This window comes from Bos indicus x Bos taurus, chromosome 6, assembly GCF_003369695.1.
Source record: "Bos indicus x Bos taurus breed Angus x Brahman F1 hybrid chromosome 6, Bos_hybrid_MaternalHap_v2.0, whole genome shotgun sequence".
NCBI classification, from domain to species: domain Eukaryota; kingdom Metazoa; phylum Chordata; class Mammalia; order Artiodactyla; family Bovidae; genus Bos; species Bos indicus x Bos taurus.
The window spans coordinates 112,500,274-112,527,307 of NC_040081.1; the positions used below are offsets into that span (position 1 = coordinate 112,500,274).

Sequence of the window (27,034 nt, forward strand, 5' to 3'; positions counted from 1 at the left end):
CACTTACATCATGAGAAGTCAGTACAGTAAGATTTTGTCTATTAATAAGCTTAGGAGCTTTCAGTTCACTTCAGTTCAGTTCAGTTCAGTCGCTCAGTTGTGTCCGACTCTTCGCGACCCCATGAATCGCAGCACACCAGGCCTCCCTGTCCATCACCAACTCCCAGAGCTCACTCAGACTCATGTCCATCAAGTCAGAGATGCCATCCAGCCATCTCATCCTCTGTCGTCCCCTTCTCCTCCTGCCCCCAATCCCTCCCAGCATCAGAGTCTTTTCCAATGAGTCAACTCTTCACGTGAGGTGGCCAAAGTACTGGAGTTTCAGCCTTTGCATCATTCCTTCCAAAGAAATCCCAGGTTTGATCTCCTTCAGAATGGACTGGTTGGATCTCCTTGCAGTCCAAGGGACTCTCAAGAGTCTTCTCCAACACCACAGTTCAAAAGCATCAATTCTTCGGCACTCAGCTTTCTTCACAGTCCAACTCTCACATCCATATCTGACCACTGGAAACACCATAGCCTTGACTAGACAGACCTTTGTTGGCAAAGTAATGTCTCTGCTTTTGAATATGCTATCTAGGTTGGTCATACCTTTTCTTCTAAGGAGTAAGTGTTTTTTAATTTCATGGCTGCAGTCGCCATCTGCAGTGATTTTGGAGCCCAAAAAATAAAGTCTGACACTGTTTCCACTGTTTCCCCATCTATTTCCCAGGAAGTGGTGGGACCAGATGCCATGATCTTCGTTTTCTGAATGTTGAGCTTTAAGCCAACTTTTTCAGTCTCCACGTTCACTTTCATCAAGAGGCTTTTAGGCATTAGCACAACAATAGCGTCAATTATCCTTTAAGCAATGTAGCCATAGCCTTTTTTTCAGTAACAAACAAACTAAATTCTGATCCTGTGGGTAAGCTCAAAGCGGGAGCCTACCAGAGAGCAGTTTAAAGAGTCTTAAAAACCTTTTGAGTTCCTGGGGACAAAACTAGCTTGTCAGTTTGGACCTGCTGAGTCTCAGTTATAAGTTAATATAAAGGCCAGTCAAGTTCTGTATAGCCCAGAATCCAAATGGGGCAGTAGCCTGATACCTAAAAATCCTCTCTTGTCTTAAAGTCATAGGAAGGGGATGACTTAATATAGGGTTAACTCTAGAAAGTATCATTCAAATCAGTGACTGAAAAATATTTTCTCTTTCAGCAATTTTAGACAATAAAGTATAAGGTTTCAGTTCAGTTCAGTTCAGTTCAGTCGCTCAGTATTGTCCGACTCTTTGTGACCCCATGAATCGCAGCATGCCAGGTCTCCCTGTCCATCACCAACTCCCGGAGCTCACTCAGACTCACGTCCATCGAGTCATTGATGCTATCCAGCCATCTCATCCTCTGTCATCCCCTTCTCCTCCTGCCCCCAATCCTTCCCAGCATCAGAGTCTTTTCCAATGAGTCAACTCTTCACATGAGGTGGCCAAAGTACTGGAGTTTCAGCCTTTGCATCATTCCTTCCAAAGAAATCCCAAGGCTGATCTCCTTCAGAAAGGACTGGTTGGATCTCCTTGCAGTTCAAGGGACTCTCAAGAGTCTTCTCCAACATCACAGTTCAAAAGCATCAATTCTTCAGCGCTCAGCGTTCTTCACAGTCCAGCTCTCACATCCATACATGACCACAGGAAAAACTATAGCCTTGCTAGACGAACCTTTGTTGGCAAAGTAATGTCTCTGCTTTTGAATACACTATCTAGGTTGGTCATAACTTTCCTTCCAAAGAGTAAGCGTCTTTTAATTTCATGGTGGCAGTCACCATCTGCAGTGATTTTGGAGCCCCAAAAAATAAAGTCTGACACTGTTTCCCCATCTATTTCCCATGAAGTGATGGGACCAGATGCCATGATCTTCGTTTTCTGAATGTTGAACTTTAAGCCAACTTTTTCACTCTCCACTTTCATTTTCATCAAGAGGCTTTTTAGTTCCTCTTCACTTTCTGCCATGGCCTTGGAATACAGAATGAAGCAGGGCAAAGAGTAATAGAGTTTTGCCAAGAAAATGCACTGGTCATAACAAACACCCTCTTCCAACAACACAAGAGAAGACTCTATACATAGACATCACCAGATGGTCAACACCAAAATCAGATTGATTATATTCTTTGCAGCCAAAGATGGAGAAGCTCTATACAGTCAGCAAAAACAAGACCAGGAGCTGACTGTGGCTCAGATCATGAACTCCTTATTGTCAAATTCAGACTTAAATTGAAAGTAGGGAAAACCACTAGACCATTCAGGTATGACCTAAATCAAATCCCTTATGATTATACAGTGGAAGTGAGAAATAGATTTAAGGGCCTAAGTCTGATAGATAGAGTATCTGATGAACTACAGAATGAGGTTCATGACATTGTACAGGAGACAGGGATCAAGACCATCCTCATGGAAAAAAAATGCAGAAAAGCAAAATGGCTGTCTGGGGAGGCCTTACAAATAGCTGTGAAAAGAAGAGAAGCTAAAAACAAAGGAGAAAAGGAAAGATATAAACATCTGAATGCAGAGTTCCAAAGAATAGCAAGAAGAGATAAGAAAGCCTTCTTTAGCGATCAGTGCAAAGAAATAGAGGAAAACAACAGAACGGGAAAGACTAGAGATCTCTTCAAGAAAATTAGAGATACCAAAGGAACATTTCATGCAAAGATGGGCTTGATAAAGGACAGAAATGGTATGGACCTAACAGAAGCAGAAGATGTTAAGAAGAGCTGGCAAGAATACACAGAAGAACTGTACAAAACAGATCTTCACGACCCAGATAATCACGATGGTGTGATCACTCACCTAGAGCCAGACATCCTGGAATGTGAAGTTAAGTGGGCCTTAGAAAGCATCACTACAAACAAAGTATAACAATTAGGCACTAATTATTTGTATGTCTTGAACAAGTCTCCATTTACCATTTGACTTTTTTTACACCCAAAATAGGAGTGTTGTATGGACTGTGACAGGGAATTAACTGTCCTTGTTCCTTTACATTTTTAATGATTGGCTTTAACCTGTGTGTGCTCAACACACAGTTTTTCCATCAGCCCACACTTTGAGATTTACATTTTATCCAACCAATGGGAAAGAAACAGAAAGCTCCATATGCATGAAAACAGAAGCCTGGACATTGCTTAGTATATCCCTCCCCAGAAGGGGTGAGGGAGACTTCAGCACCATCAGAAACTTGTGAGAAAACAGCACAGAGTCCCAGTCACAGCTTAAAGGATGACTGAAATTATAGCATACGTCTCATCCTGACAGTCCCATTACAGAAGTGGACTGGGAGGAAAGCGGACCAAGGTCTTCAGTGACCACAGAGAAATTTTCCTCAGTTTCCAAAAGAAATGGACGGATTGGCCCTTCACAGTGATTAATACCTGGAGTTCCTCAGGTGTAATTAGGAGGGGAGCTTGTGCAGGGACCCAAAGCACCTTCAGTGACGATTATCTTGAGAGTCCAGCCCCAGGGGGCTACACCTCAGAGGGCAGTCTCTTCTCCAGTATGGTCTTTGCAGACCAGACATGGAGCCGAAGGCAGCTTAGATGCCTGAGGACAATCCCGCTTGAGATGCCTCTCCTTTCCACAGTAATAGCAAGCCCATCCCTTTTTACCTGGATCCCTCTGGGCATTTTGCTCAGGCTGTTTCAGAGCAGGTCTAACAGCCATTGTTGGGGCATCAGTCTTCCGACTGGCTCTTTTTTCCTATTTTCCTCCTCATCTTCTCTGCCATAACATACTGTCTGAGCCGGCTGCAACAGTTTTTCTAAAGACTGATTTGGTCCGAACACCTGTTTTAGTAACTTATGGCAGGTATCTGGAGCTGATTGAGTGAGGAATCCATTTTTAAGATAATTTCTCCATCTGAACTTTCAGGGTCAACATCAGTGAACATGTAGAGAGCCTCCCATAATTATCTAGGAATTTACCAGGAGTTTCCTTCTCTCCCTGTTCTATCTCAGCCAACTTACCATATTTAAAAGTCAGTGAGCACTCGCTTGAGTCCTGCAAGAATGCATCCAGCAGAGGGAGTCTGTTATGGGAACTGCTTGGCTCCAAGTAGGGAGGAGGGCTATTTCGAGTTCCCCCTTTCTCCTTACTTAAGCCATTCTTTGCCAAAGGTAGTAGCTCCCCCAAAACTCAAGCTCTCGAGTCAGGAGTCAGTGTCTGTCCCAAAACACGTGCTACATCTCGCCAAATAAGGTCATAAGGTAAAGTTAGTCCCATAAAGCCTTCCACGGACCTTTTGGATCCTCTAAATAGTCTACTGAGACTGAGGCAACCCCTCCTAGAACCCTGCCCTGATTCTCAGCCTGTTCATTTGGGAGCCTCAGATACAGAGGCAAAGGAAGAGAACAGGAGGGAGCTGTAGGTTTCACACCCAAATCTGTACCCTTGGGACACAAGTCTGGAATGTCTCGCAGACAGATTAAGAGCAAGACAGATGGCACTTGTACCCGTTTCTCTTGTTTTCTTCAGAACCGGTCTACTTGTAAAACAGTATCATAGTTAAGAGACCCTTCAAATGGCCAGGATTCCCCATCTTTCACAGGATACCATGACCATTCAGTATCCCAGAAGAAGATCAGGCATGTCTTTTAACCTCTGAGGATCAAACTTCTCCCGGCATTAAAAAAAAAAAAAAACATTTTAAAGGAGTCGTTCTGGAACTGCTGGCTCCCATCTGTTAGAGAGAAAAAGCGACAACCACAACCATGGTTTTTCCACCAGATGCGTCCTTCCCTGCTCTAGATGGGGCTGTACACAGACTCTCCACCAAAGCGTTCCTTCCCTGGTCAGACTTTGTCAGTCCCTCACCCACGCAGGCATCTCCCTCATCCCTCTCGGTTCTACCACTGAGGCGGGGTGGAGACGCAGAAGGGGCAGACCTGATAACACCCCAGGCTGCTGTGGTCCCACACCACCAAAGCCTGTGTTTATGGGCCCTCTTCTCTGACGCCACCCGGGGTGGAGCAGAGGAGTTTTCCCAGAATGTTCCCCAAGCCAGGGCTGCAGGGGAGCATCCAGCGTTCACATGCCTGTGTGCATTCCAGAGCACAGTCCTGTCTGCAGTAGAAGCAGTGAGTCATAAAGGGCGAACATCAGCCAAGATATCCTATCTGAGTGTAACCAGGCCAGTATATGCATACCCAGGAGGTGGTGGGGGGTTGGCCACAGATTAGATTATATTGGGGGAAAACCCTTGGGGAATCAATCGCATATCAAATACGGGACTTTCTGCAGTCACCCTGATTTCTGCTCCTATGGGGTGGCTTTTAAATCATGCATTAAGATGTGAATAGACCAATGATTCTGGGAAGAAGTCCTAATATTAGCATCTATTTCACAACCCCTCCTTGCCTATTAGGTGGCATCCCAGCCCTGGAGAAGGGCACGGGGCCCTGAGGGAGTGCAGAAACTTATCTCTTTGCAGAAGGACACGGCTTTCTCTATGAAACATTTGGGGTCCGGCCGCAGATCTCCTGGCAGGTGGACCCGTTTGGTGCATCCTCCACGACCCCCACCCTCTTTGCCCTGGCGGGCTTCAATGCCCACGTCATCTCCAGGATCGACTACAACCTGAAGGAGGCCATGCAGGATAACCGGGTGAGTGGTGAGCCGCATCTACTCATCCACTTTCTCACCATCAGAACTGAAAAAAGCAGCTGTGCCTTTAGGGATGGTGATGAGCTCCCCGTGTCTGGGGACATTCAAGCCGAGTTACAGACAGTCTGGCTGGCAGGTCCTGGCAAAGAGTCCTGCCCTAAGGAGGGTCAAATGAAGGTGTAGACAGGCGGCGTCTGGCGAATTCCTCCGCCTCCTGTGGCTTTGGGAAGTCAGGGGAACTTTGTGGAGGGGGCAGCAGAGGGGGATCTTGACCTGAACCCCTGAGAGCTGCGGGTGCGGCAAGGAGATTCAGGCGGGGACTGCGGAGGGGAGCTGGCAGCCGTGTCGCCCCTGAGCCCTCACTTTGTTCCCTCCGGGATTGCAGCAGCTGCAGTTCGTGTGGCGAGGGTCCAGGTCCCTGTCAGCAGAGCAGGAAATCTTCACACACGTCCTGGACCAGTTCAGCTACTGCTCGTGAGCACCTGCCTTTGGCCAGTCCCCATCCCAGCCCCCTCCCTGGACCATCTCAGCCACATCCTTCTTGGCCAGCCCTGAGGGCACACACTGAGCACCCATCTTACAGAAAGAACAACTGAGGCCTGGACCCCAGCCAAGGTCCCGCGGTAGCAGCCATGGGGCAGATGGAGTGGCTCAGGCGATTGAGTCAAGACTTCCAAGTTCTGGCATCAGCCCTCCTGCGGGCTTTCTGGTGGGGGGCCCTGTGTCCAGTCCCTCTGCCCTCTGTTCCTGGGAGGTCGTGGGTAGGGGCTGAGCCCCCGTGAGTAGGGGAGGTGGGATGAAGCAGCAGCTGAGAGAAGAGGCAAGGGGGACTCACTAGCAGGTTCTGGGTGCTCTGTAAGACCAGAGTGATATACCCAAGTACCCACAGGGCTCACACGGGGGCATATTCTGTCTACACAGCTGTCATCTGCCTAGCACTGCACTGTGCACCCCCTGATGGGACACATACGCCTCAATGCTCTGGCCTGCCTGAGCCCTGCCTGCCTCCCAGAACTTGTGCTGCTGCCATGTTCAGGGCTGGGCCCCTAATGCTCCTCTATCTCTTAGTGAGGGATTTAACTGGGATGGCGAAGCCATCTTCCCAGGTCCATCCCTGGATGGCAAGTACCCCAGCATGGAAATCCCTGTCACTGAGGACAGCATCCCAGACTTTACCCATCTCCTGGGGAAACGTGTGTTGCATAAAGCTTCCTGGTTCCAGACAGCACACATCCTCTGGCCCTGGGTAAGTTAGGGTCCCTGGCCCTGGTTCCTCAACTCTGTGCAGGTACTGCTTTCTTCGATCTGACCCCAGCACTGGCTCCACCCAGGATTGTGTGTCCACCTCTAACCATTCCAGTGTCCATCCAGGCAATGGGTCACCCAGCCCTGGCTCAGTCCTCCTTCCCTGCACCCCAAGTCCTCATCCAGTCTACTAGCTTCTCCCCCCTCCCTGGATCATCCCCACAGTCTCCGCCTACAAGGCAGCCCCTCCTTTACACAGGCTCCAGCTTCTCCCCAGCTCTCCCCTCCTTTCCCCTTCTCAATGCTGGGAGCAGAGGCCTCGGCCTGAATCCTGGCTCCCTACTCAGGGGCTGTGAGTCTTGGTACCCTCTGAGCCTCACTTTCCTGAATTGTGAAATGGGCGTGATGACAGGACCTGCTGCATTGGCTGAATTTGTCTTATCATGAAAGGCACCCTCATGGGACAGTGCGGGACACCAGTCAACATAGTCGCAGCTCAACTGGGCAGAGCACCTGCTGTGCTCCCAGAGGAGAGAGCTAGTGAGCCCCGTGGAGGGCTTCAGTGTCCTCCATGGGGAGAGGGGGGCGGTCGTGCAGATGAAGAGATGTGCAGGCTGTGCAGGCTGGGCTTGCACCCAGAAGGACTGGGCATTGCTTCTGTCCCCTGGCTGCAGGGATGTGACAGGCAGTTCTTCAACGCCTCACTGCAGTTCGCCAACATGGACATTGTGATGGATTACATCAACAGTGAAGCATCGGAGTTCGGTTTCTCAGTGGAGTATGCCACGCTCGGCGACTACTTCCGGGCTGTGCACTCTGACCAAGTCGCCTGGCAGGTCCGAGACCACCGCGACTTCCTGCCCTATTCGTCGGGTAGGAGCCTCTGGGGGTAGAGGGGGATTCGGTGCAAGGGAGATGTCACCAAAGCAGTGGCATGTGGTTTCCCAGCTTCCTCAGCTCTGCCAGTGGAGCCCACAGGGCCACTGGTGCACAGACAGCCCTACCTCACCCACCTGCCTAACGTGGATTGCCTAGGGTGGGGACAGATACAGGCGAGCTCAGTGCTGTCCGCTGTTCCTTTGCCGGTTCCTTTCTTTCACAAGAGAGGCTTGAGTGATGTCCAGAGGCAGCCATGGTTCCCAGAGGGGCACTGGCGGGGGTTGGTCATGCCCCTTGGGGACTTCGTCACGCCATCACCTTTGTGTCCAGGGTGAGGAGAGTGGTTTCAGGGATCTCAGCTCCCAACGGCTCTGCCGGCCTGCCCCCATGGACAACCAGAGGGACCTGGTGGAAGGCATGCCTCTCCAGACCCTGATTTTCCTCAGAGGCACACGGGGCAGCCAGCACTCCAGCCCTTCCATTCTGTGTCCTGACTTCTGGGCCCTCATCCCTCTACATCCTCCTCTGAAGTCCTCCAGGGCCCCTCCCCACAGGCCATCCCAGGGGCCCAGGTGCTCACTGGGATTCTTTCCTCGTCACAGTCCTTCAGCACTCGGGCCTCTCCAGTCCTGCCCCAGCCCAGCCTGACCCTGCCAGCTGCCCAGGCCTTCCAGGGATCTCATACCATTGCTGATCTGGCTGGACCAGGAACCCTGAGATCACCCGCTGGCCTAGGCTGTGTCCCTGGGGACCCAGGCAGATCCATGCTGATCTATTCTTCATCAGCATTTCCCAAGTGGGGTTCAGGGGCCTCTAAGGGCAGGCCCTCCCACCGACTCCTGGCCTTTTCCTCCTAGACATGCATCACGCCTGGACTGGATTCTATGCCTCCCGAAGTGGGCTCAAGGCACTGGCGAGGCGAGCCAGCAGTCTGCTGTACGCTGGGGAGTCCATGTTCACACGCTACGTGCTGTTGGCTCCCCACCCATACCTGGACCCGGCCTGGGGCCTGCAGCAGCTCCAGCAGCTCCGCTGGGCAGTCTCTGAGGTAACACAATGCCTCCCAGAGACAGGACAGGATTGGCTATTCCGGGGCTGTGTGTTTCTCCCTCCCTAGGTCAGCACACCTCCCTGTCCCTCGTCACTACAGGACTCTTTTACAGATGAGAACACTGAGGTCGCCTTTGGTCACAAGACCATGCATGATGAAGCTGCCCCAAGGCTAGGACCATGGCCTGCCAGGGTCCAGCTGTGGTTCAGTAAGATTTAAAGCCAGACTGCCCCAGAGCAGAAAGGGCAAAGTGGAGCAGCATTGGTGTCCAACAATCCTGGCTGGATTCAAATCTCAGCTCAGCTCTATGAGCTCAGGATTTCCCTCTCTGAGCCCTAATTTCCTCCTTGAAAAATGAGAACTACATGCTCACTCAGGACACTAATGGGACAGTTGAATGTGATAATACACATATGCTGGTGGGCTCTGTGGCCGACACAAAGGAAGTTGTTCATAAATCTTCATCTTACTTGTCCTCCACTGTGCAGAAGGGAAACTGAGACCAGAGATCTCCTATAACTTGTCTCCTCTCCAGTCAGAAATGGGCCATACGGCCCATGAGATTCATAGTCACTAAAGGGAATTGTTGGCAGGACCAGTCATTGTGCGGGGTGTGATAGGATTGACTTTAGCATCCATGAGGGTGAGTAGACTCGTGGCTGCACCCCACGGGGACTCAAGTTTCCCTTCTGGGAAGAGGAGGTCATCCACCCAACATGGTGCAGATGAGTACCAGGCCATGTGTGGGGCTTGTCTGGAGCAGGTTATCAGCACTTATGGGATGACAGGGTCACAGAGGGTAGCTGGGCAGGGTCCTTTCCAGAAGTCTGTTTCTGTCCAGCATCAGGGACACAGCCATGTGTTTTCCCAAGGTCAACAACACTCGGGCAAGATTGTCAGCCGCTCTAGCCTCAGATTCCTGTTCTGTAAAGTGGCAGGAATCCCCAGTTCTCCAGCAGCACCTTCTGAGATGGAAATGCTGTCAGGGCCCAGCGGACATCAGGACAGCAGGTGCTGAGCAGAGGCTGGCCTGACCCCACTCTTGCTTTGCTCTGGCGGGGGCCCAGGTCCAGCACCATGATGCCATCACCGGAACTCATGTCCCAAATGTGGGTGACATGTTTGTGGAGCACCTGAGCACCGGGATGCAAGGGGTGCACAAGCTGATGGCCTCTATCATCCAGGACAGGTCTCCAGCGCACTCAGGTAAGCGAGGCCCCTGGGGGCACAGTGGGCCACGACAGGTGTCCGCCCCAGTCTGGGAAGAGAGCCTGAGGGTCAGGGGACGGGCTGGGACACCTGAGCTTCAGACTCGACTTCCATCCAGGGGAGGCTCTCGTTTAGGCATGAGCTGGGCAGGTGCCTTCACTTCACCGAGCCGTCTCCTCTGTGTGATTCAGCAAAGGCTGATATGCCAACTAGAGGCAGGAATAAATGCTAATGCAGTCCAGATGTTGCCAAGCACACGGCTTGCACAATTTAGTGTAACACCTCACATCTCTGAAAAGCTAGAAGTGCTACTGTCCTCACTTCACAGCTGAGGACACACAAGGAACACAGATCATGGAGCTGCCCAGGGTCACACAGGGAGGATGGAGCCCATACTCCTGAGCTGCCCAGGGTCACACAGGGAGGAATGGTCCCCATACCCCTGAGCTGCCCAGGGTCACACAGGAGGATGGTCCCCATACCCCTGAGCTGCCCAGGGTCACACAGGAGGATGGTCCCCATACCCCTGAGCTGTCCAGGGTCACACAGGTAGGAATGGTCCAAATACCCCTGAGCTGCCCAGGGTCACACAGGAAGGATGGTCCAAACACCCCTGTGCTACCCAGGGTCACACAGGTTGTAATGGTCCCCACACCCCTGAGCAGCCCGGGGTCACACAGGGAGGACGGTCCCCATACCCCTGAGCTGCCCAGGGTCACACAGGGAGGACGGTCCCCATACCCCTGAGCTGCCCAGGGTCACACAGAGAGGATGATCCCCATACCCCTGAGCTGCCCAGGGTCACACAGGGAGGACGGTCCCCATACCCCTGAGCTGCCCAGGGTCACACAGGGAGGACGGTCCCCATACCCCTGAGCTGCCCAGGGTCACACAGGGAGGAATGGTCCCCATACCCCTGAGCTGCCCAGGGTCACACAGGTTGTAATGGTCCCCATATCCCTGAGCTGCCCAGGGTCACACAGAGAGGATGGTCCCCATACCCCTTAGCTGCCCAGGGTCACACAGGGAGGACGGTCCCCATACCCCTGAGCTGCCCAGGGTCACACAGGGAGGACGGTCCCCATAACCCCTGTGCTGCCCACCTCCGCAGACAGGATGTATGCGTTCTTTTGACATTGCGGGCTTCACAGGTAGAGGATGAGTGGTCACCTCATTTTCCTGGAGCTGAGGGGATTCACCCCTGCAAATCCTGGGCAATCAGAGATAGGTGTCTTCCCTGCAGGAGCATGTGGCCCGCCCACCCTCCCAGGATCCGCACTCACCCTGCTCTCTCACTGTGCTCTCCCCACTCTGCCTCACCCCTCACCTGCCCAGCTCTGCCCTCTTCTCTGTGTACAGTCCCATCTTACCTTCAGACACTGGAAGGGGCCGGGGTCAGGAGTGCAGCAGACTGGAATCCTGTCCACAGGGAATGGGGTCGGGAGGGGATGACGGACATAGAAAGGGAGGTAGAACCGGGTCCTTCCAGTGTCTGGTGAGTCCAGCCATTCCCATGAGCTCACGGGGGCAGCTCCCCAAGGAAGGGGCAGGTGGAGACCCCAGAAAGACATCCAGCCATGGGAACTGCATGGGCAGAGGCCGGGGACTGGACAGTGTGTGCAGTGTTCACGGATCTGGGAGTCATTGGACGTGGTCATAGATGGTCACCTGGGGTTGGGGGTAGAGCAGAAAGAGAGTCCAGGTTCATACCAAAGAGGGCTCCACTGCTGACCTTGGTGACTGACCTTGACTCTCCAAGCTCCAGAGAATTGTCTGTACATTGCCAGCTCTCCAGCTTTGGCGCCAGGCCATAGGGCGTGGGTCACCTTGGACACCTAAGCCTTGGCTCTAGGCCTCAGTCTTCTCACCAGTAACGCTGGCTGAAAAGTAGAGATGAGTGAGGAGCTCAAGGGGGCATGCTCCCCCATCCCGCCTGGGAATCAGGACCCAGCTTGAACAGATGAGGAGGGGGTTGGACATCAGAGCCCATGTGTCTGTCTGTCCTTCCCCTGGGCCTCTGCAGAGCTCGTCTCACCTGCCTCAGATTCTCTTGTTCCGAGGGGCACCAGGGGTGAAGTTTGGGTCAGGTACAGCAGTAGATCCTGTTCTCTGTATGCAGGCCCAGAGCCTGGGGGACACTTTGCAGTGGTCTACAACCCACTGGCTTGGACGGTCACCACCATCATCACCCTGACTGTGGACTTCCCCAAAGTCAGCATCACAGACGAGTCAGGCCTCCCTGTGCCTGCACAGGTAAGGGGCACATCCCATCTGTGGTGCATGCCCTGTTGCTGACCCTGCTCTGCACGGGCCCCCAGAAGTGGGCATCTAAGGGGAAGATGTGACATGCTGCCCTGACTGTGAGGAGTGTCCTAAGGGTGAGTTGCCTTCAGGGTCAGTGGATCAACCCAGTGGACTGACCCTTCCCTTTGCGTATCTGAGTTGACCAGAATCCGCCTGTAATGCAGAGCCACAAGAAACATGGGTTCGATACCTGGTCGGGAATATCCACTGCATGAGCGCATGGTAACCCACTCCAGTACTCTTGACTGGAGAATCCCATGGGCAGAGAGCCTGGCGGGCTACAGTCCATGGGGTCACCAAGAGTCAGACAACACTGAGGTGACTTGGTGTATAAGTATGTATCAGTTCAGTTCAGTTCAGTCGCTCAGTCATGTCCGACTCTTTGCGACCCCATGAATCGCAGCACACCAGGCCTCCCTGTCCATCACCAACTCCCGGAGTTCACTCAGACTCACATCCATCGAGTCAGTGATGCCATCCAGCCATCTCATCCTCCGTTGTCCCCTTCTCCTCCTGCCCACAATCCTTCCCAGCATCAGAGTCTTTTCCAATGAGTCAGCTCTTCGCATGAGGTGGCCAAAGTACTGGAGTTTCAGCTTTAGCATCATTCCTTCCAATGAACACCCAGGACTGATCTCCTTTAGGATGGACTGGTTGGATCTCCTTGCAGTCCAAGGGACTCTCAAGAGTCTTCTCCAACACCACATTTCAAAAGCATCAATTCTTTGCACTCAGCCTTCTTCACAGTCCAACTCTCACATCCATACATGACCACAGGAAAAACCATAGCCTTAACTAGACGAACCTTTGTTGGCAAAGTAATGTCTCTGCTTTTGAATATGCTATCTAGGTTGGTCATAAATTTCCTTCCAAGGAGTAAGAGTCTTTTAATTTCATGGCTGCAATCACCATCTGCACTGATTTTGGAGCCCCAAAAAACTGACACTGTTTCCACTGTTTCCCCATCTATTTCCCATGAAGTGATGGGACCAGAAGCCATGATCTTCGTTTTCTGAATGTTGAGCTTTAAGCCAACTTTTTCACTCTCCACTTTCACTTTCATCAAGAGGCTTTTGAGTTCCTCTTCACTTTCTGCCATAAGGGTGGTATCATCTGCTTATCTGAGGTTATTGATATTTCTCCCAGCAATCTTGATTCCAGCTTGTGCTTCTTCCAGCCCAGCGTTTCTCATGATGTACTCTGCATAGAAGTTAAATAAGCAGGGTGACAATATACAGCCTTGACGGACTCCTTTTCCTATTTGGAACCAGTCTGTTGTTCCATGTCCAGTTCTAACTCTTGCTTCCTGACCTGCATACAGGTTTCTCAAGAGGCAGGTCAGGTGGTCTGGTATTCCCATCTCTTTCAGAATTTCCCACAGTTTCTTGTGATGCACACAGTCAAAGGCTTTGGCATAGTCAATAAAGCAGAAATTGATGTTTTTCTGGAACTCTCTTGCTTTTTCCATGATCCAGCAGATGTTGGCAATTTGATTTCTGGTTCCTCAGCCTTTTCTAAAACCAGCTTGAACATCTAGAAGTTCACGGTTCACGTATTGCTGAAGCCTGGCTTGGAGAATTTTGAGCATTACTTTACTAGCGTGTGAGATGAGTGCAATTGTGTGGTAGTTTGAGCATTCTTTGGCATTGCCTTTCTTTGGGATTGGAATGAAAACTGACCTTTTCCAGTCCTGTGGCCACTGCTGAGTTTTCCAAATTTGCGGCATATTGAGTGCAGCACTTTCATAGCATCATCTTTCAGGATTTGAAATAGCTCCACTGGAATTCCATCACCTCCACTAGCTTTGTTCGTAGTGATGCTTTCTAAGGCCCACTTGACTTCACATTCCAGGATGTCTGGCTCTAGGTGAGTGATCACACCATCGTGATTATCTTGGTTGTGTAGAACTTTTTTGTATAGTTCTTCTGTGTATTCCTGACACCTCTTATTAATATCTTCTGCTTCTGTTAGGTCCATACCATTTCTGTCCTTTATCGAGCCCATCTTTGCATGAAATGTTCCCTATAACCGTGTATAAATTTCTACTTCCCATGGGGAAGCCAGCAATAGTCTTCACTGTTCATCTTTATGGAGGTGCTGTCGTAGGCGCAGGCCCCAGCTATGACACCCACATCCTGTGTGGTCCCTGCTCATCTCCTTCCCAGACCTGGAGCTAGACTTGATTATACAGGTGACCCTCCTGTTACCAAGCCAGCCCTTCCTTGGGGAGCTGGATCGAGTAATGCCATTAGTCAGCCATTCAGCAAACACTCCTGAAAGCCTGTGCTGGGCTTGGTCCCAGATGAGTGCTCATCCCTGGACTTGGGAGCCATCCTGGGATTCAAGGAGCAGACACAGAAATGGACAGTTAAGGCCTGGGGTAATGACTAGGCAGCCAGGGCAGTGATCCTTAGCTGAGAGAGAGGGGGACAATTCCTCTATATCAGGGTCAGGGGAGGGAAGGGTGTTGGGTGGAGTAGACCCAACATGGAACATCTCCCTTCCCCACCCAAAGGCACCACCCACCAAGCCGAAATGCTCTTTCTTAAATACTACTGAACACCTAGTATGTGTCAGGCGTTACTCTAGGCACTGGAGGAACTTTAATAACCAAGTAGACAAAAGTTCCTGCACTCGGGGGGCTCCTATTCCAGTGGGGGATCCAGGCAAGAAGAAAATCAGAAAGTATAGGAGTGACAGATGACAATTGTGCTGGAGGAAAAGATCAGGACAGGTTAGGGGTGTGGGGTGGAGATGGGTATCTCCTTTAGTTCAGAGAAAGGCCAGGCTGGAGCCTGCAAGGAGCCACATGAGCTTGCTCATAGCCCCCCAAATCCTCCCACAAGACCCAGAAGTGGCACTTGCTCCCTAGAGACTGAAGAACCTCCTGCATGGACCCAGTGTCCTCATCCAATTCCCTTCCCTGAATCAGATGATGTGGAGCTAGAGAAAAGCTTGCAGGGTGACCTGGAAACCTCCCTCCTTGGAAAAATCAGAGGATTGAGAGACAAGGGAGCCCTCTCTAAAGAGGTGGAACACTGTGAGCAGTCTCAGAGGCAGGAACAGGAGGGAGTGTGGGAGGAGGGCAGGTGGTTTGCAGCCCCAGTAGAGAAGGAGGAAGAAGGGAGAGCAGATTGGACCCAGTTGAGCAGGGAGGGTGCAGGAGGGGAGCCCAGCTCAGCCCAGTGTTGGATGACCAGCTGTCTCTGTGTCAAGCAAGCACTCCATCCACCAGGTGTGTAAGCCCAGGATTTCCGAGGAGACTGAGGCACCTCCCATCCCTGACATCCATCATTCATCCCGCCCTTCGGGTCTTGCAGGCCCAGCGCTCGAAGGAGATGCCCTCTGCCTATGACCTGCACGTGCTGACCACGATCCCGGGACTCAGTTACCGGCACTACAGCATCCGGCCCAGCAGGAGTTCCCAGGAGGAAACGGGGGAGCCTGAGCCCTTTGTGGCCAAAACCACGCAGTTTGGAGGCCGACTCAGGAGATACGGTGGGCAGGTGGGCGGGAGCCTGGTGCCTGTGGAAAATGGCTGCTACATCGTCTTCATGGACCTGGACACCAACCTGATGCACAGTGTCTGGGAGAGGTGAGGTGCAGTCATTGCTGCCTCTGAGGCCAGGAGGACCCTGGGACCTGGGCATGTAATGCCCTACTTGGATCTCCATTTCCTCAGCCAAGGGCAAGGCTGTGATGGTGAAGCTCCCTGTAGTGCATCGAGCTCTATTCCTAAGTGTGTGAGTCTAGGCCAGGACACAGAAGCAGCCAGGACCTACAGGATCCAGCAGAGGTGGTCAGGGGGAGAGTGTGGGGAGCAGCAGAAATGGGGTGCAGCCCCAGAACGTTCTGAGTCTCCCTGATCAGGCTGGGAAAGGTGCAGTCAGCACTGTGGACTTAGGCTCCATCATGGCTCAGGACCCACACATCTTTCACCTTGATCAAGCCCTGGTGACTCGAACCTCCTTTCTGTCTCTTGGGACTGGCCTACACTGACGTATCATGCAATGAGATTATACCATATGGGGTCCTTGGCAGGCTCCCTTCTTTCAATTCTTGTCATGTTTCCAACTTTCAGGCACGTTGCAGGGTCAATGAGACCCCTCATTCTTCTTGCAGACACAATAACATTCTGTTGTACAGATGGACCACTTTCGTCCTGTTGAAGGGTCTCTGTTCATCCCTGGCTCCTGGCTGGCGTCTCCATGGAGCCTCTGTGAGTCTGGTTCCAGCATGAGGATGACATGTTTTCTGTCATGATGACATGGCTTTCTCTTTCCTCTGTTTGCAGGCAGAGTAACCGAAAGGTATACATGACCCAGCAGTTCATGGAGTATCACGCAAACAGTGATGTCTGGCAAGGCCCCGTTTCAGACAATTATGTGTTCACACCCAGTGGTACAGCAGAGCCAGCGTGGGAGGCTGTGAGGATGGAGATCGTGGAGGGGCCGCTGGTGACTGAGATCCGGCAGTACTTCTACCGGTGAGGGCGGCCCCCTGGTTGTGCTCAGCACATGGAGGTGCTCACAGGCAGATGAATGGGGAAATGAGGGCCTGTCATGCTTCAGACACCCAGCTCCTGGACCTGGGCTTGGCACACAGTCCTTCCTCCACGGAAGTTCGATGAAGTCATGAGCTGCTCCACTCTACAGTCCAGTCTCTGCAGTCCTGCTCTGCTTGCCTGCGCTGTCACCTTGGTGGTACCTAAGTCCAGAGGTGGGACAGGAGCCCACGGTGACAGTGACCAACGCAGGACAGCAGTTCTTATGTTTTCATTAGCAGGACAGACAGAGCCCTCAGGCATCACTGGGTGCCCAGAACCTTCAGGGAACTGGGTCCCTCCTGTTCTATTGCCCAAGCAGTCTCCCCACCCCACTGGCTGCAGGAAGGATGGAGGGAGGGAAACAGAAGGAGAGGAAGGAAAGAATAAGGGAGGTACATCCAGAAGGCACCCTGGGCTTGACCTACCTCTCCTGCTTCTCCTCCAGGGAGGTGAACAACAGTTTGCCCACGTTCACCATCTACTCCCGGCTGGCCCGTGGACCCCAGGGCTCTGATGGAGCACTGCTCTGCCATCACATAGAGCAGGAGTACCAGGTGGGCCCCTTGGAGCTGAACCGAGAGGCCATCCTGAGGACAAGCACCAGCCTGAACACAGGGCGGGTCCTCTACTCGGACAACAACGGCTACCAGATGCAGCGCAGGCCGTACAGGAACTACAAGAACAACACCATCGCTCGGGTATGCCCTGAGCTGTCCTGGAGTGTGGCTGCTGCAGACCCAATCTTGATGGCCAGTTTCTAGAAAGCAGGAGAGTCCCCTTAGGGCCAGGGCCTCTCCAGAGCCCCACTGCCCTGAGTCTGCCCCTGGGGCCTGTGGCCAGGCTTGTTCAGACCAGGTGTCAGAGCTCTGGGGCCACCGTGGATGAGCTGTGTCCCTGACTGTGGATGAGCTGTGTCCCTGAGGTCTGTGTGCACCGCGGGCCCTCCTCGGTCAGATGGATGAACCACTGGGGGTTGCTTGAGGATTAAGCACATGGTGCCTGTCTAGGCCTGAACGGGGTGTGACCCTCCTTGGCTGCTGCTCAGAGCAGTGCCTCAGCCTGTCTTCCAGGGAGAGCGGATTAGGGGCTGAACTCCAAAATCAATCAGCTCCCAGGGTCTCACCCTCCAGAGGCATGACCTTGGGCGAGTCCCTGGGTGTCCCTGGGCCTCAGTGCTCTCCTGGGAAGAGAGCGACCTCCCCCTGAGCTGTGCTGAGGCCTGGGATGACCAGGGGCAGCACCATGCTGGGCGCCTCCTGAGCCTTCCTCTAGTCAGTTGTCTCTTCTTCCAGACGGACCCGGAGAAGGGGGTGTGGCTCCTCCCTGCTCTGTCTTCCTTGAGCTTGTCAGTTCATCTCTACAGCTGGTCTTCACACACTGTGCCCTGGGCTCCAGAGGGCCCAGGGCTACCAGCCCCGGACATCTTCCTCCAAAACAGGAAAGGGCAGGGCTGTGCGAGTGTTTTCCAACCCAGACACCAACCTCTCTCTACTTGGGAACCCCTGGCTGGGGGCCATCTCAGGCTGGACTGGCACAAATGCCTCATTGTCTCCCTGCACCAGGGGACCTTTTGGGCACATTTCACATATGGGGAAACTGAGGCTTGGGCAGGCTGGGCCCCCAGGGCAAAGGTCAGGAAGCAGTGGAGCTGGATTGAATCCCAGTGTGTTCATCTCACAGTCAGAGCCCCTCCCATCAGTACTGTGCCACCCTGGGCTGCTGCTGTGCCCATGCAGGAGGCCGCCTGGGGCCAGAGGGAGACCCCAGACCTGCTGGCTGACCTGGCCCACTGCCCCCACCACCAGCCTGCCAATGTTTCTGTCCACAGAATTACTACCCCATGGTGCAATCAGCCTTCATCCAGGACAGACGAAGCAGGCTGGTGCTGCTGTCCAATCAGGCGCACGGTGTCTCCAGCCAAAGGAACGGGCAGGTGGAGGTAGGAGGAGGCCCCACTGGTCACTCTTGGGGACCCCAGGGCCCAGGCAGGCCAGTCAGACAGTTGTCCCCTGCAGGTCATGCTCCACCGGCGGCTGTGGAACAATGACAAATGGGCCCTCAACAACGACCTCACACTGAATGACTCCTCGGTCGTCCACCCAGTGCTCTGGCTCCTTCTGGGATCCAGGACCCTCACCAGTGACCTACACCAGAGGAGCGGGCTGGCGCTGCAGCACCAGCCCGTCGTGATGCTCAGAGAGATGAATGGTGAGGTGGGGGTCCTTTCACTTCACCCGCCATCACTGCCCCCAGGGGAGCCCACCTTTCCAGGGATGGGGCTGAGCTCGTATTGATAGCTCAGGGTGAATGATGTTGATTTGTGATCTTGAAGAAGAAGATTTAGCTTTGGAATCAGGACCCAGGCTTGATCACTCAGACCTTTTGTGTGGCAATAGTTTTATTACACTGGAAAATGACAGAGAAAGTGTTTGACATAGATGTCAGAAGGAGGAGGGGGAGAACCCTTTATCAAGGGCTTATATACTTTTACCAGACCCACTCCCACAACAGACATCCTAAATTAACAAGGTTAGAATTAACCAGAACTTCCCTGGTGGCTCAGATGGTAAAGCATCTGCCTACAACGTGGGAGACCCGGGTTCAATCCCTGCGTTGGGAAGATCTTCTGGAGAAGGAAATGGCAACACACTCCAGTATTCTAGCCTGGAAAATCCCATGGATGGAGGAGGCTGTTAGGCTACAGTCCATGGGGTTGCAAAGAGTCGGACAGGACTGAGTGACTTCACTTTCACTTTCACCAAGACCCACTGCCACAAGCAAGTCTTAAGATAAGATTAGTCAGAAGGGACAGATGGTGACTACAGCCATGAAACTAAAAGATGCTTACTCCTTGGAAGAAAAGGTATGACCAACCTAGACAGCATATTCAAAAGCAGAGACATTACTTTGCCAACAAAGGTCTGTCTAGTCGAGGCTATGGTTTTTCCAGTGGTCATGTATGGATGTGAGAGTTGGACTGTGAAGAAGGCTGAGCGCCAAAGAATTGATGCTTTTGAACTGTGGTGTTGGAGAAGACTCTTGAGAGTCCCTTGGACTGCAAGGAGATCCAACCAGTCCATCCTAAAGGAGATCAGTCCTGGGTGTTCATTGGAAGGACTGATGCTAAAGCTGAAACTCCAATACTTTGGCCACCTCATGTGAAGAGTTGACTCATTGGAAAAGACTCTGATGCTGGGAGGGATTGGGGGCAGGAGGAGAAGGGGACGACAGAGGATGAGATGGCTGGATGGCATCACTGACTCGATGGACATCGAATCTGAGTGAACTCTGGGAGTTGGTGATGGACAGGGAGGCCTGGCGTGCTGCAATTCATGGGGTTGCAAAGAGTTGGACATGACTGAGCGACTGAAGTGAACTGAACTTGTTAAGAAGGAGAAACATGTCCTGGAGCAGGATAGTTTTTTATTATATTATAGTTAGTACAGAGTTTAAAGGAAAACATACTCTTGAGCAAGATAAGTTGTTTTGTTGTACAATCATTAGCTCTGGGCTTAAAGAGAGTTAGTCTTAAAGATTGTTGTCATAACACCTCAGAGTTTCAGTAAAAACATCTTTTGTGTCTAAGACAAAAATGAAAGTGAAGTCGCTCAGTCGTGTCCAACTCTTTGCGACCCCATGTACTGTAGTCTACCAGGCTCTCCGTCCATGGGATTTTCCAGGCAAGAATACTGGAGCGGGTTGCCATTTCATTCTCCAGGAGATCTTCCCAACCCAGGAATTGAACCCAGGTCTCCCACATTGCAGGCAGATGCTTTACTGCCTGAGCCACCAGGGAAGTCAAAGACAAAGAAATGTAAAAAAAAAATGTTTGTCCCTTTCTTCTCCTCGAGGGCTTTGGACTGCTTATCAATCTACCTAAGGATTAAGTCTCTCAGTACCTGCCAGGATCTGGGCTACTTCGGGGTAGGAAGGGACCAGAGTCCTCACATCCAGGCCCCTCATTTTAAATGTGGGCAACCTGAGGTGCACAGAGGTTCAGTGACTCGTTCAAGGTCATACAGCTAGTAGGTTCACAGCTGGGACTTACTGCAATGCCCTCCTTACCTCTGTTCCCTCAATCTCCTCTATTTCCTTCTCTGAGGACACTTTCTACTTCTTCCTGTGATATATGTCACCATTCAGGTCTGGTTGCTCAGCATTTAAGAGACCGGCTTTATCTGAATTAAGTGCATTGTCACCAAGTGAGGGTGATTCTATTCTATGTCCTGATCTGCAAGTTTTATGAGTTGCCTCTCCTGAGGCTTCTATAAATTTCCTTCACTACAGTTGGGTAGCATAACTAAATAGTTGAACATGAAATAGTTTAAACAATGAGTGCGTTTGAAAGTATTTGAAGATGCTACTATAGAGAATCTTTCAAATTTTAGAGACATAAACACAAAGTGTGTATTTGTCATTCTCTTTACAGGCATACCTCAACATATATGCATTTCTTTTCTTTTCTTTTTTTTTTTTTTTTTTGAGCATTGAAGATACTGCATTGTCTACAAATTGAAGGTTTGCTGCATCTTACATGCAGCACGTTCATCTGCACTGCTCGTTCAACAGCATTTGCTCAGTTCACACCAATGTATCACATTTTGCTATTTCCCACAGTATTCAAATATTTTTCATTACTACTATAATTGCCATAGGATTAGTGATCTTTGTCATTGTTCTTGCAGAAAGATTGCTAATCACTGAAGTCTCACCTGAGGTAACTTTTTTTTTTTTAACAAGAAAGCTTTTAAAATCTAATGTATATATAAACTGTTTCTCTTAGACATAATGCTACTGCACGCAATAGATTATAGTAAAGTGTAAACATAAGTTTTATATGCACTATGAAACCAAGATACTCCTGTCTGGCTTTATTACAATATTTGACTTATTTCAGTGGATGGAGTCAAACCCACATTAATTCCAAATGTTGCCTGTAATCCTTAACCTTTTCCTATTTCTCATCACTTGCAGAAGTTTTGATGAGGGCGTGATTTTAGGTTTTCCCTGTTTGAGATTTAGGCTAGACTTCCACAAGGCATTAGAAGAAGGCAGGTGGTAGCTGACGCGCTCACTGAGCATTTGCTGAGTGCCTGGCACGCTGCAGACTGCTCCTGCGCTTGACCCAGCTCTTGTCCTGAAGGCCTTCTCAGGGGCTCTGCTGGGGAACAAGTCACGGGATCCAACTGCAGGGTGAAGGGGAATTAGAGGTCACGAGAGACCTGATGTCTGTACGTTTGGTGGAGTTTGCAACCCCAGACCAGGTGGTGTACAGTGATCAACTTCAAGAGATAACAGTTGATGTTCTCTTGTTTGGAAGTAAAGAGACTGAAGCGGCAGGTACTTGAGCCAGACGTGGGGAAGCAAGTGGAATGGAAGGATGAGCTGGACAAGAGGCTGGGGCAGGAGGGAGACAGGGTAGCTCTGGGCCTCTTGGGAGCAGGTGGTCATGTCCATCTCTTTGGGGACTGTCAGGAGCTGCCTGCCCAGCCACGCCTGTGTCCAGGGGCAGACTCTGAGGAGAGAGACGGGTTTGGCCAGCTGGGCTGGGACTGCTCCTGTGGCAGTCAGTGGTTCCTTCCTGGCAGCAAAGAGGATGTTGCCGTGGTGAGAAAGCTCCATCCACGGTCCCGTCCATGGCTGTGGCCAGCTCCATCCATGGTCCCGTCCATGGCTGTGGCCAGCTCCATCCACGGTCCCGTCCATGGCTGTGGCCAGCTCCATCCCAGGATCAGCCCTGGGCTCTTTCACCTGTACAGACAGAAACCAAAGGTGTGAGACGGAGCCAGAGGAGCCTTTATTCTGGGGCAGACGCACCTGAGGGAAGGGTAGCGTGTATTGCTTCCTCTGGTGCTGGGCCCTTCATGCACTGTCCACCCTCTCTTTCCGTTACCTGAGCGTCACTGTCTGCAGACCTTGTTTGTCCTCTTGTCTGGGAGGTGACTGTGAACAGCTCTGGGACCAAAGGAACTGAGACGCCTGTGTCAAGGGCCGAAATCCCAGGAAAGGCTCTGATTGGCCCTGATCGAATCACGTGACCCAAGCCTGACCAATCACTGAGTCCAGGGAACTGTAAAGAGATGGCGGCTCCAGCTGGAGCCCAGAGTTGAACAAAGCATCTCCTGGGAGAGGAAGGCTGAGTCCCTCTGGGCAGAGGCAGCGACAGATGACAGTACGGGAGCTGGCGTCTGAGACCTTGTTCACAGAGCAGGTCTCTGTAAACTCCCTGCAAGTTCTGGAAGAAATGGAGTCTTCTCTCTTGGCCTATCTCCCAGTCTGCAGTTTGAACCGGTTGGACCAGAGATTCAAGGCAGGCTGGGGCTTTTGCACCAACAAGTCCTTCAGGCTGCCTGCCATGTGGGCCACAGGTGGGAGGGAGTGGTATCAGATGAAGTGGGGGACTTAGTGTGGCAAGCTGTGAGTGTCTGGAGGAGAGTTGGGCCCAAAGCCTCCCCTTGTTGTCCATCTGCCTTTCAGAGATTGCCCCACGTGGGTCAGGCTCCAGGCAGCAAGAGGCTGTGACGCTGCCCCCAAGTGTCCACCTGCAAATCCTCAGCATCCCCGGCTGGAAGTACAGCTCAAACCACACAGAGCACCTGCAGACTCTCCAGAAAGGTGCGGCAGGTGTTCAGATGTCCAGACTCACTCCTGCCTCCACATGTCAGCCCAGTCCCCCAGCCCATGACTGCACAGAGGGGCTCTCCTCAGAGTCGTCCAGGCTCTTTGAGATCCTGCTTCTTCCAAGGTCTTCTCCTGGAGCCTCAGACACCGTTGTCCTGCCTGTATTTTCAGCTCAGGCATGACTTTGATGAGGTTCCGTTCAAGCCTGTAAAAATGATTCTAATGTCAAGCACTGCAGATTGAGCCGTGGATGACACAGGAAACATCCCTGGGCTCGGTGGGCCCCTATCTACAGAGGGAAGCAGGCAATTCATCAGAGAGCAATGACAGTGATCCAAGGAAGGTTCCAGCTGGGCATCACTGAGGGCTTCCTGGTGGAGGCAACACCTTCCAGAAACTAATAGGTGCTGTACCCCTTACCTGCCCCTTTAGGCTCTGAGCAGTTCCAGGGCAGGGCTGACCATGCCCCTGCCACTGCTGTGTCCCCAGAGCCGCACTTAGGGCCTAGGATGTTCCCATATAAGTGTCAGCCCAATTAAGAAGGAGGAACAGAAAGAAGTCAAGGCCAGATGTTACCTTTGTGCCTGATAAACTAGATCTTTGAAAGACGGGCTCACGCCTGCAGCCACATGGCTTCCTGACCCTGACTTCCATCATCCCTGCACCACTGCCCACCTGACACATCTAATGGGGTGGACGGGGTTCCCAGCAGCAGTAGAGTCATTTGGCTCCAACGTGTGTGTGTGTGTGTATGGCCAAGCCACTGAGAAAGCACCTCCTAGAGGCTGCTTGTACTGAATGAAGTAAAGGAGACACAGGCTGGGCCAAGCAAGACCCTCTTCCCAGGGAGTGAGTAAGAAGCTGAGCGAGGGGAGCACTGGGGATGGCAGGAGGGCCGCCTGCCTCCCCAGGAACAAACAACCCCCGTATCATCATCACCTGCATCACCATTGCCATCATCTCCAGCATCATTTTCCAGTGGCAGAAATCCTTCCCTGATTCTCGAGCTCCAGTCCCTAAACCCATCACCTGAATGGAGACAAGAGACTTTGCAAGACCTCTTATGCTGCAGTAACAAGGAGCCCACACGCTCTCTGTCCTCACACAGCACGGTTCATTTCGACCCCTTGCTCTGTGGGATCAGCAGGGTGGCCCTTCTCATTCGTTCTCCAACGTCCAGAGATGGAGGCTCTATTACGACACGTTTCCTAGGTCCTGGTGGCATGACCTGACACATTACCTTTGCAATGGTGACTCATCTTCAGGGTTACAAGGCCACACTCCCCTTCACAGGGGAAGGGCAGGGAGAATCTTCCAGAGAACAGGAGGCTGGAGGGACAGGCCCAATGAGGACCTCACCAGTGAATAAGAAGGAAGACTTTCCAGACTTCAGCAACGGCCCCAGTGTGGGCGGTGGGGGGCAGTAGCCTTGGCTGCACCTGGGGTGGATCCTCCCCCTCCTTCTTTATGCACACCAGCTGTGTGTCTGGGCAAGTGCCTGCCCCTCTCTGAGCCTTGTTTGGCTCATCTGCGAAGTGGGGCTGTGTTAGCTGCCTCTGAGGGAGGGTGAAGATGTGAAAGGGAGGTGAGAGTGTGAAGAGCCAGGCCGAGACTGTGTCCTCATTCCACCTTCCTTCTGTCCCTAGACCGAGAGCACGAGGCCAAGGCAGACCTTCGCCGTGTCCTGCTGCGGCTCCAGCACCTGTATGAGGTGGACCAGGACCCCGTGCTGTCTCGGCCTGTGATGGTGAACCTGCAGGTCACCTGCCCCTCCCGTGTCCCGCTCTGACATCACTGAGTCAGGCCCCAGGAGGAGGCACCCTTGGGAGACAAACCCTGGTGCCTGGGTGTTTGCTGGGGCGGCCCCACCTGCCTGCCACCTGCTGGGAGTGCTGATCCAGCCAGCCCTGGGGGGTCAGCTCCTCCCAGCCTCAGTTCCTCATCTGTAAAATGGGACTGCCCCTCCTCCCATGGGGACTTGCACTACAATGAATGTGGGGGATCCTGTCCCTGGGCCCTGGTGTGGCTGCCCTTCTTCGTCGGGTTCTCTGCTCAGATCTGCGGTCCGGGTGCTCAGCCCTCCCTGTGCTCTGTCCTGCAGTCTGTGCTGCGGGGACTGGGCTCCGTGGTGTCCGTGGAGGAGCGCTCACTCACAGGGACCTGGGACGTGAGCGAGATGCGCCGCTGGACCTGGAGCACGCGGGACCCTCATGGCCACAGAGGTTCGGGCACCCTGGTCCTGACCCCGCCCCGGGTAGCCAGCCTGACCCCCAGACAGACTCCAGCTCTTCCCCTAAGGCCTGTGTGACCTGGAGCTGGCCGTCCTTCTCTGGGTCTCAGTCTTCCTGAATCAGCCACAGAAGGTTATACTCTAGGCTTCAGGTCAGTCTCCACGTGCCAAAGCTCCAGACAGGTTGTGTGTGTGTGTGTGCATGCACTTGTGTGTTCAAGACCACAACCCTCTGCGGCCTTGAGTGAGCCCCAAACTTTAGGTGCACCCCCAGGTGTTCTGACGGTTGCCCTGCTGTGCATTATGTGCACACACACAGACTGCTTCTTGCCTGGGAATGTTTGCCTCTGCTGTTCCTTCTGCCTGGAAAGCCATTGCCCCTTTATCTGGGCCTCCCCTGACTCGTGCCCCAGGTCCAGGGCTGAGTCAGGAGCCTCCCTTGCTCTCCCCTCTCCCTCACTTTGCTCTGTCCCATTTATCTCCTTTTTTGTCTACTGTACACAGCATAGTCTGGCTGTGTAGGTAGGCACTTAGTCAATGTATGATAGACAGATGGATAAAGGGGTGGTTTGATAGAAAAAAAGATGGAAGGAAGGAAAAAAAGTAGATGGATGATGGACAGGTCAATGGTTGAGTGATGGATGGATGGAAAGAGGAAGGAAGGAAGGAAGGAAGGAAAGAGAATGCGTGAAGGATGAATGAAAGGAGGGAAAATGGATGGAACATGGACTGTTGTGTAGATGGAGGTTGAACAGATGGATAGGAGGATGCAGGATGGAGGGCCGTATGAAAGGATGGAAGAGTGTGTGGTGGATGGTAGATGGATGGATGGATAGAGGGATGGATGCAGGAGCAAGTTTCATCCCAAGGAGGAAGCCTAAACCCCAGGCTGTGTCTAAGGACAGCCCATTGAGATCAAGGGCAGGGCCCCCTCATGGCCTCAGTGAGAAGGCTCTTATGCACACATACAGGGCCACAACCCATGGAGAAACAAGACCAAGCAGGCCCAGAGCCCCCGGTACATGCCTTGACTTTGCTGTGCCCTCAGGGGAGGCCAGAAATGAGAGGCCCTCCGGCAGTGCAGTCCTGTCAAGAGGGGTCAGCTGAGGGCTGCATCCACAGTGGGAGCCACAGACGCAACAGGAGCCGTGTTGCCAGGGGGATGCCGGGAGAAGGGGACCTGGGGAAGCAGGTGTTCCAGAGGCTGTGCTGGACTGACCCTCTCTGCTCCCAGGCAACTCCAGTCAGCCCTCACCACCGCCAAGAGGCCCCGAGGTCACCATCTACCCAAAGGAGATCCGGACGTTCTTCATTCACTTTCAAGAGTAG

General features: G+C 52.5%; 1 protein-coding gene across 1 annotated transcript in view; it reads left to right on the top strand.

Moving 5' to 3' along the window:
• Window positions 1-27,034, top strand: part of LOC113894748 (epididymis-specific alpha-mannosidase-like) — a 40,453-nt gene extending 13,419 nt beyond the window's left edge. The window contains 16 exon segments of the mRNA XM_027545416.1: window positions 5,448-5,620; window positions 6,006-6,102; window positions 6,670-6,866; window positions 7,540-7,738; window positions 8,602-8,792; window positions 9,863-10,001; window positions 12,124-12,257; window positions 15,629-15,903; window positions 16,603-16,794; window positions 17,300-17,552; window positions 18,683-18,793; window positions 18,870-19,062; window positions 23,332-23,480; window positions 25,130-25,234; window positions 25,577-25,697; window positions 26,940-27,034. Coding sequence (XP_027401217.1) covers window positions 5,448-5,620; window positions 6,006-6,102; window positions 6,670-6,866; window positions 7,540-7,738; window positions 8,602-8,792; window positions 9,863-10,001; window positions 12,124-12,257; window positions 15,629-15,903; window positions 16,603-16,794; window positions 17,300-17,552; window positions 18,683-18,793; window positions 18,870-19,062; window positions 23,332-23,480; window positions 25,130-25,234; window positions 25,577-25,697; window positions 26,940-27,034 — 2,624 coding nt within the window.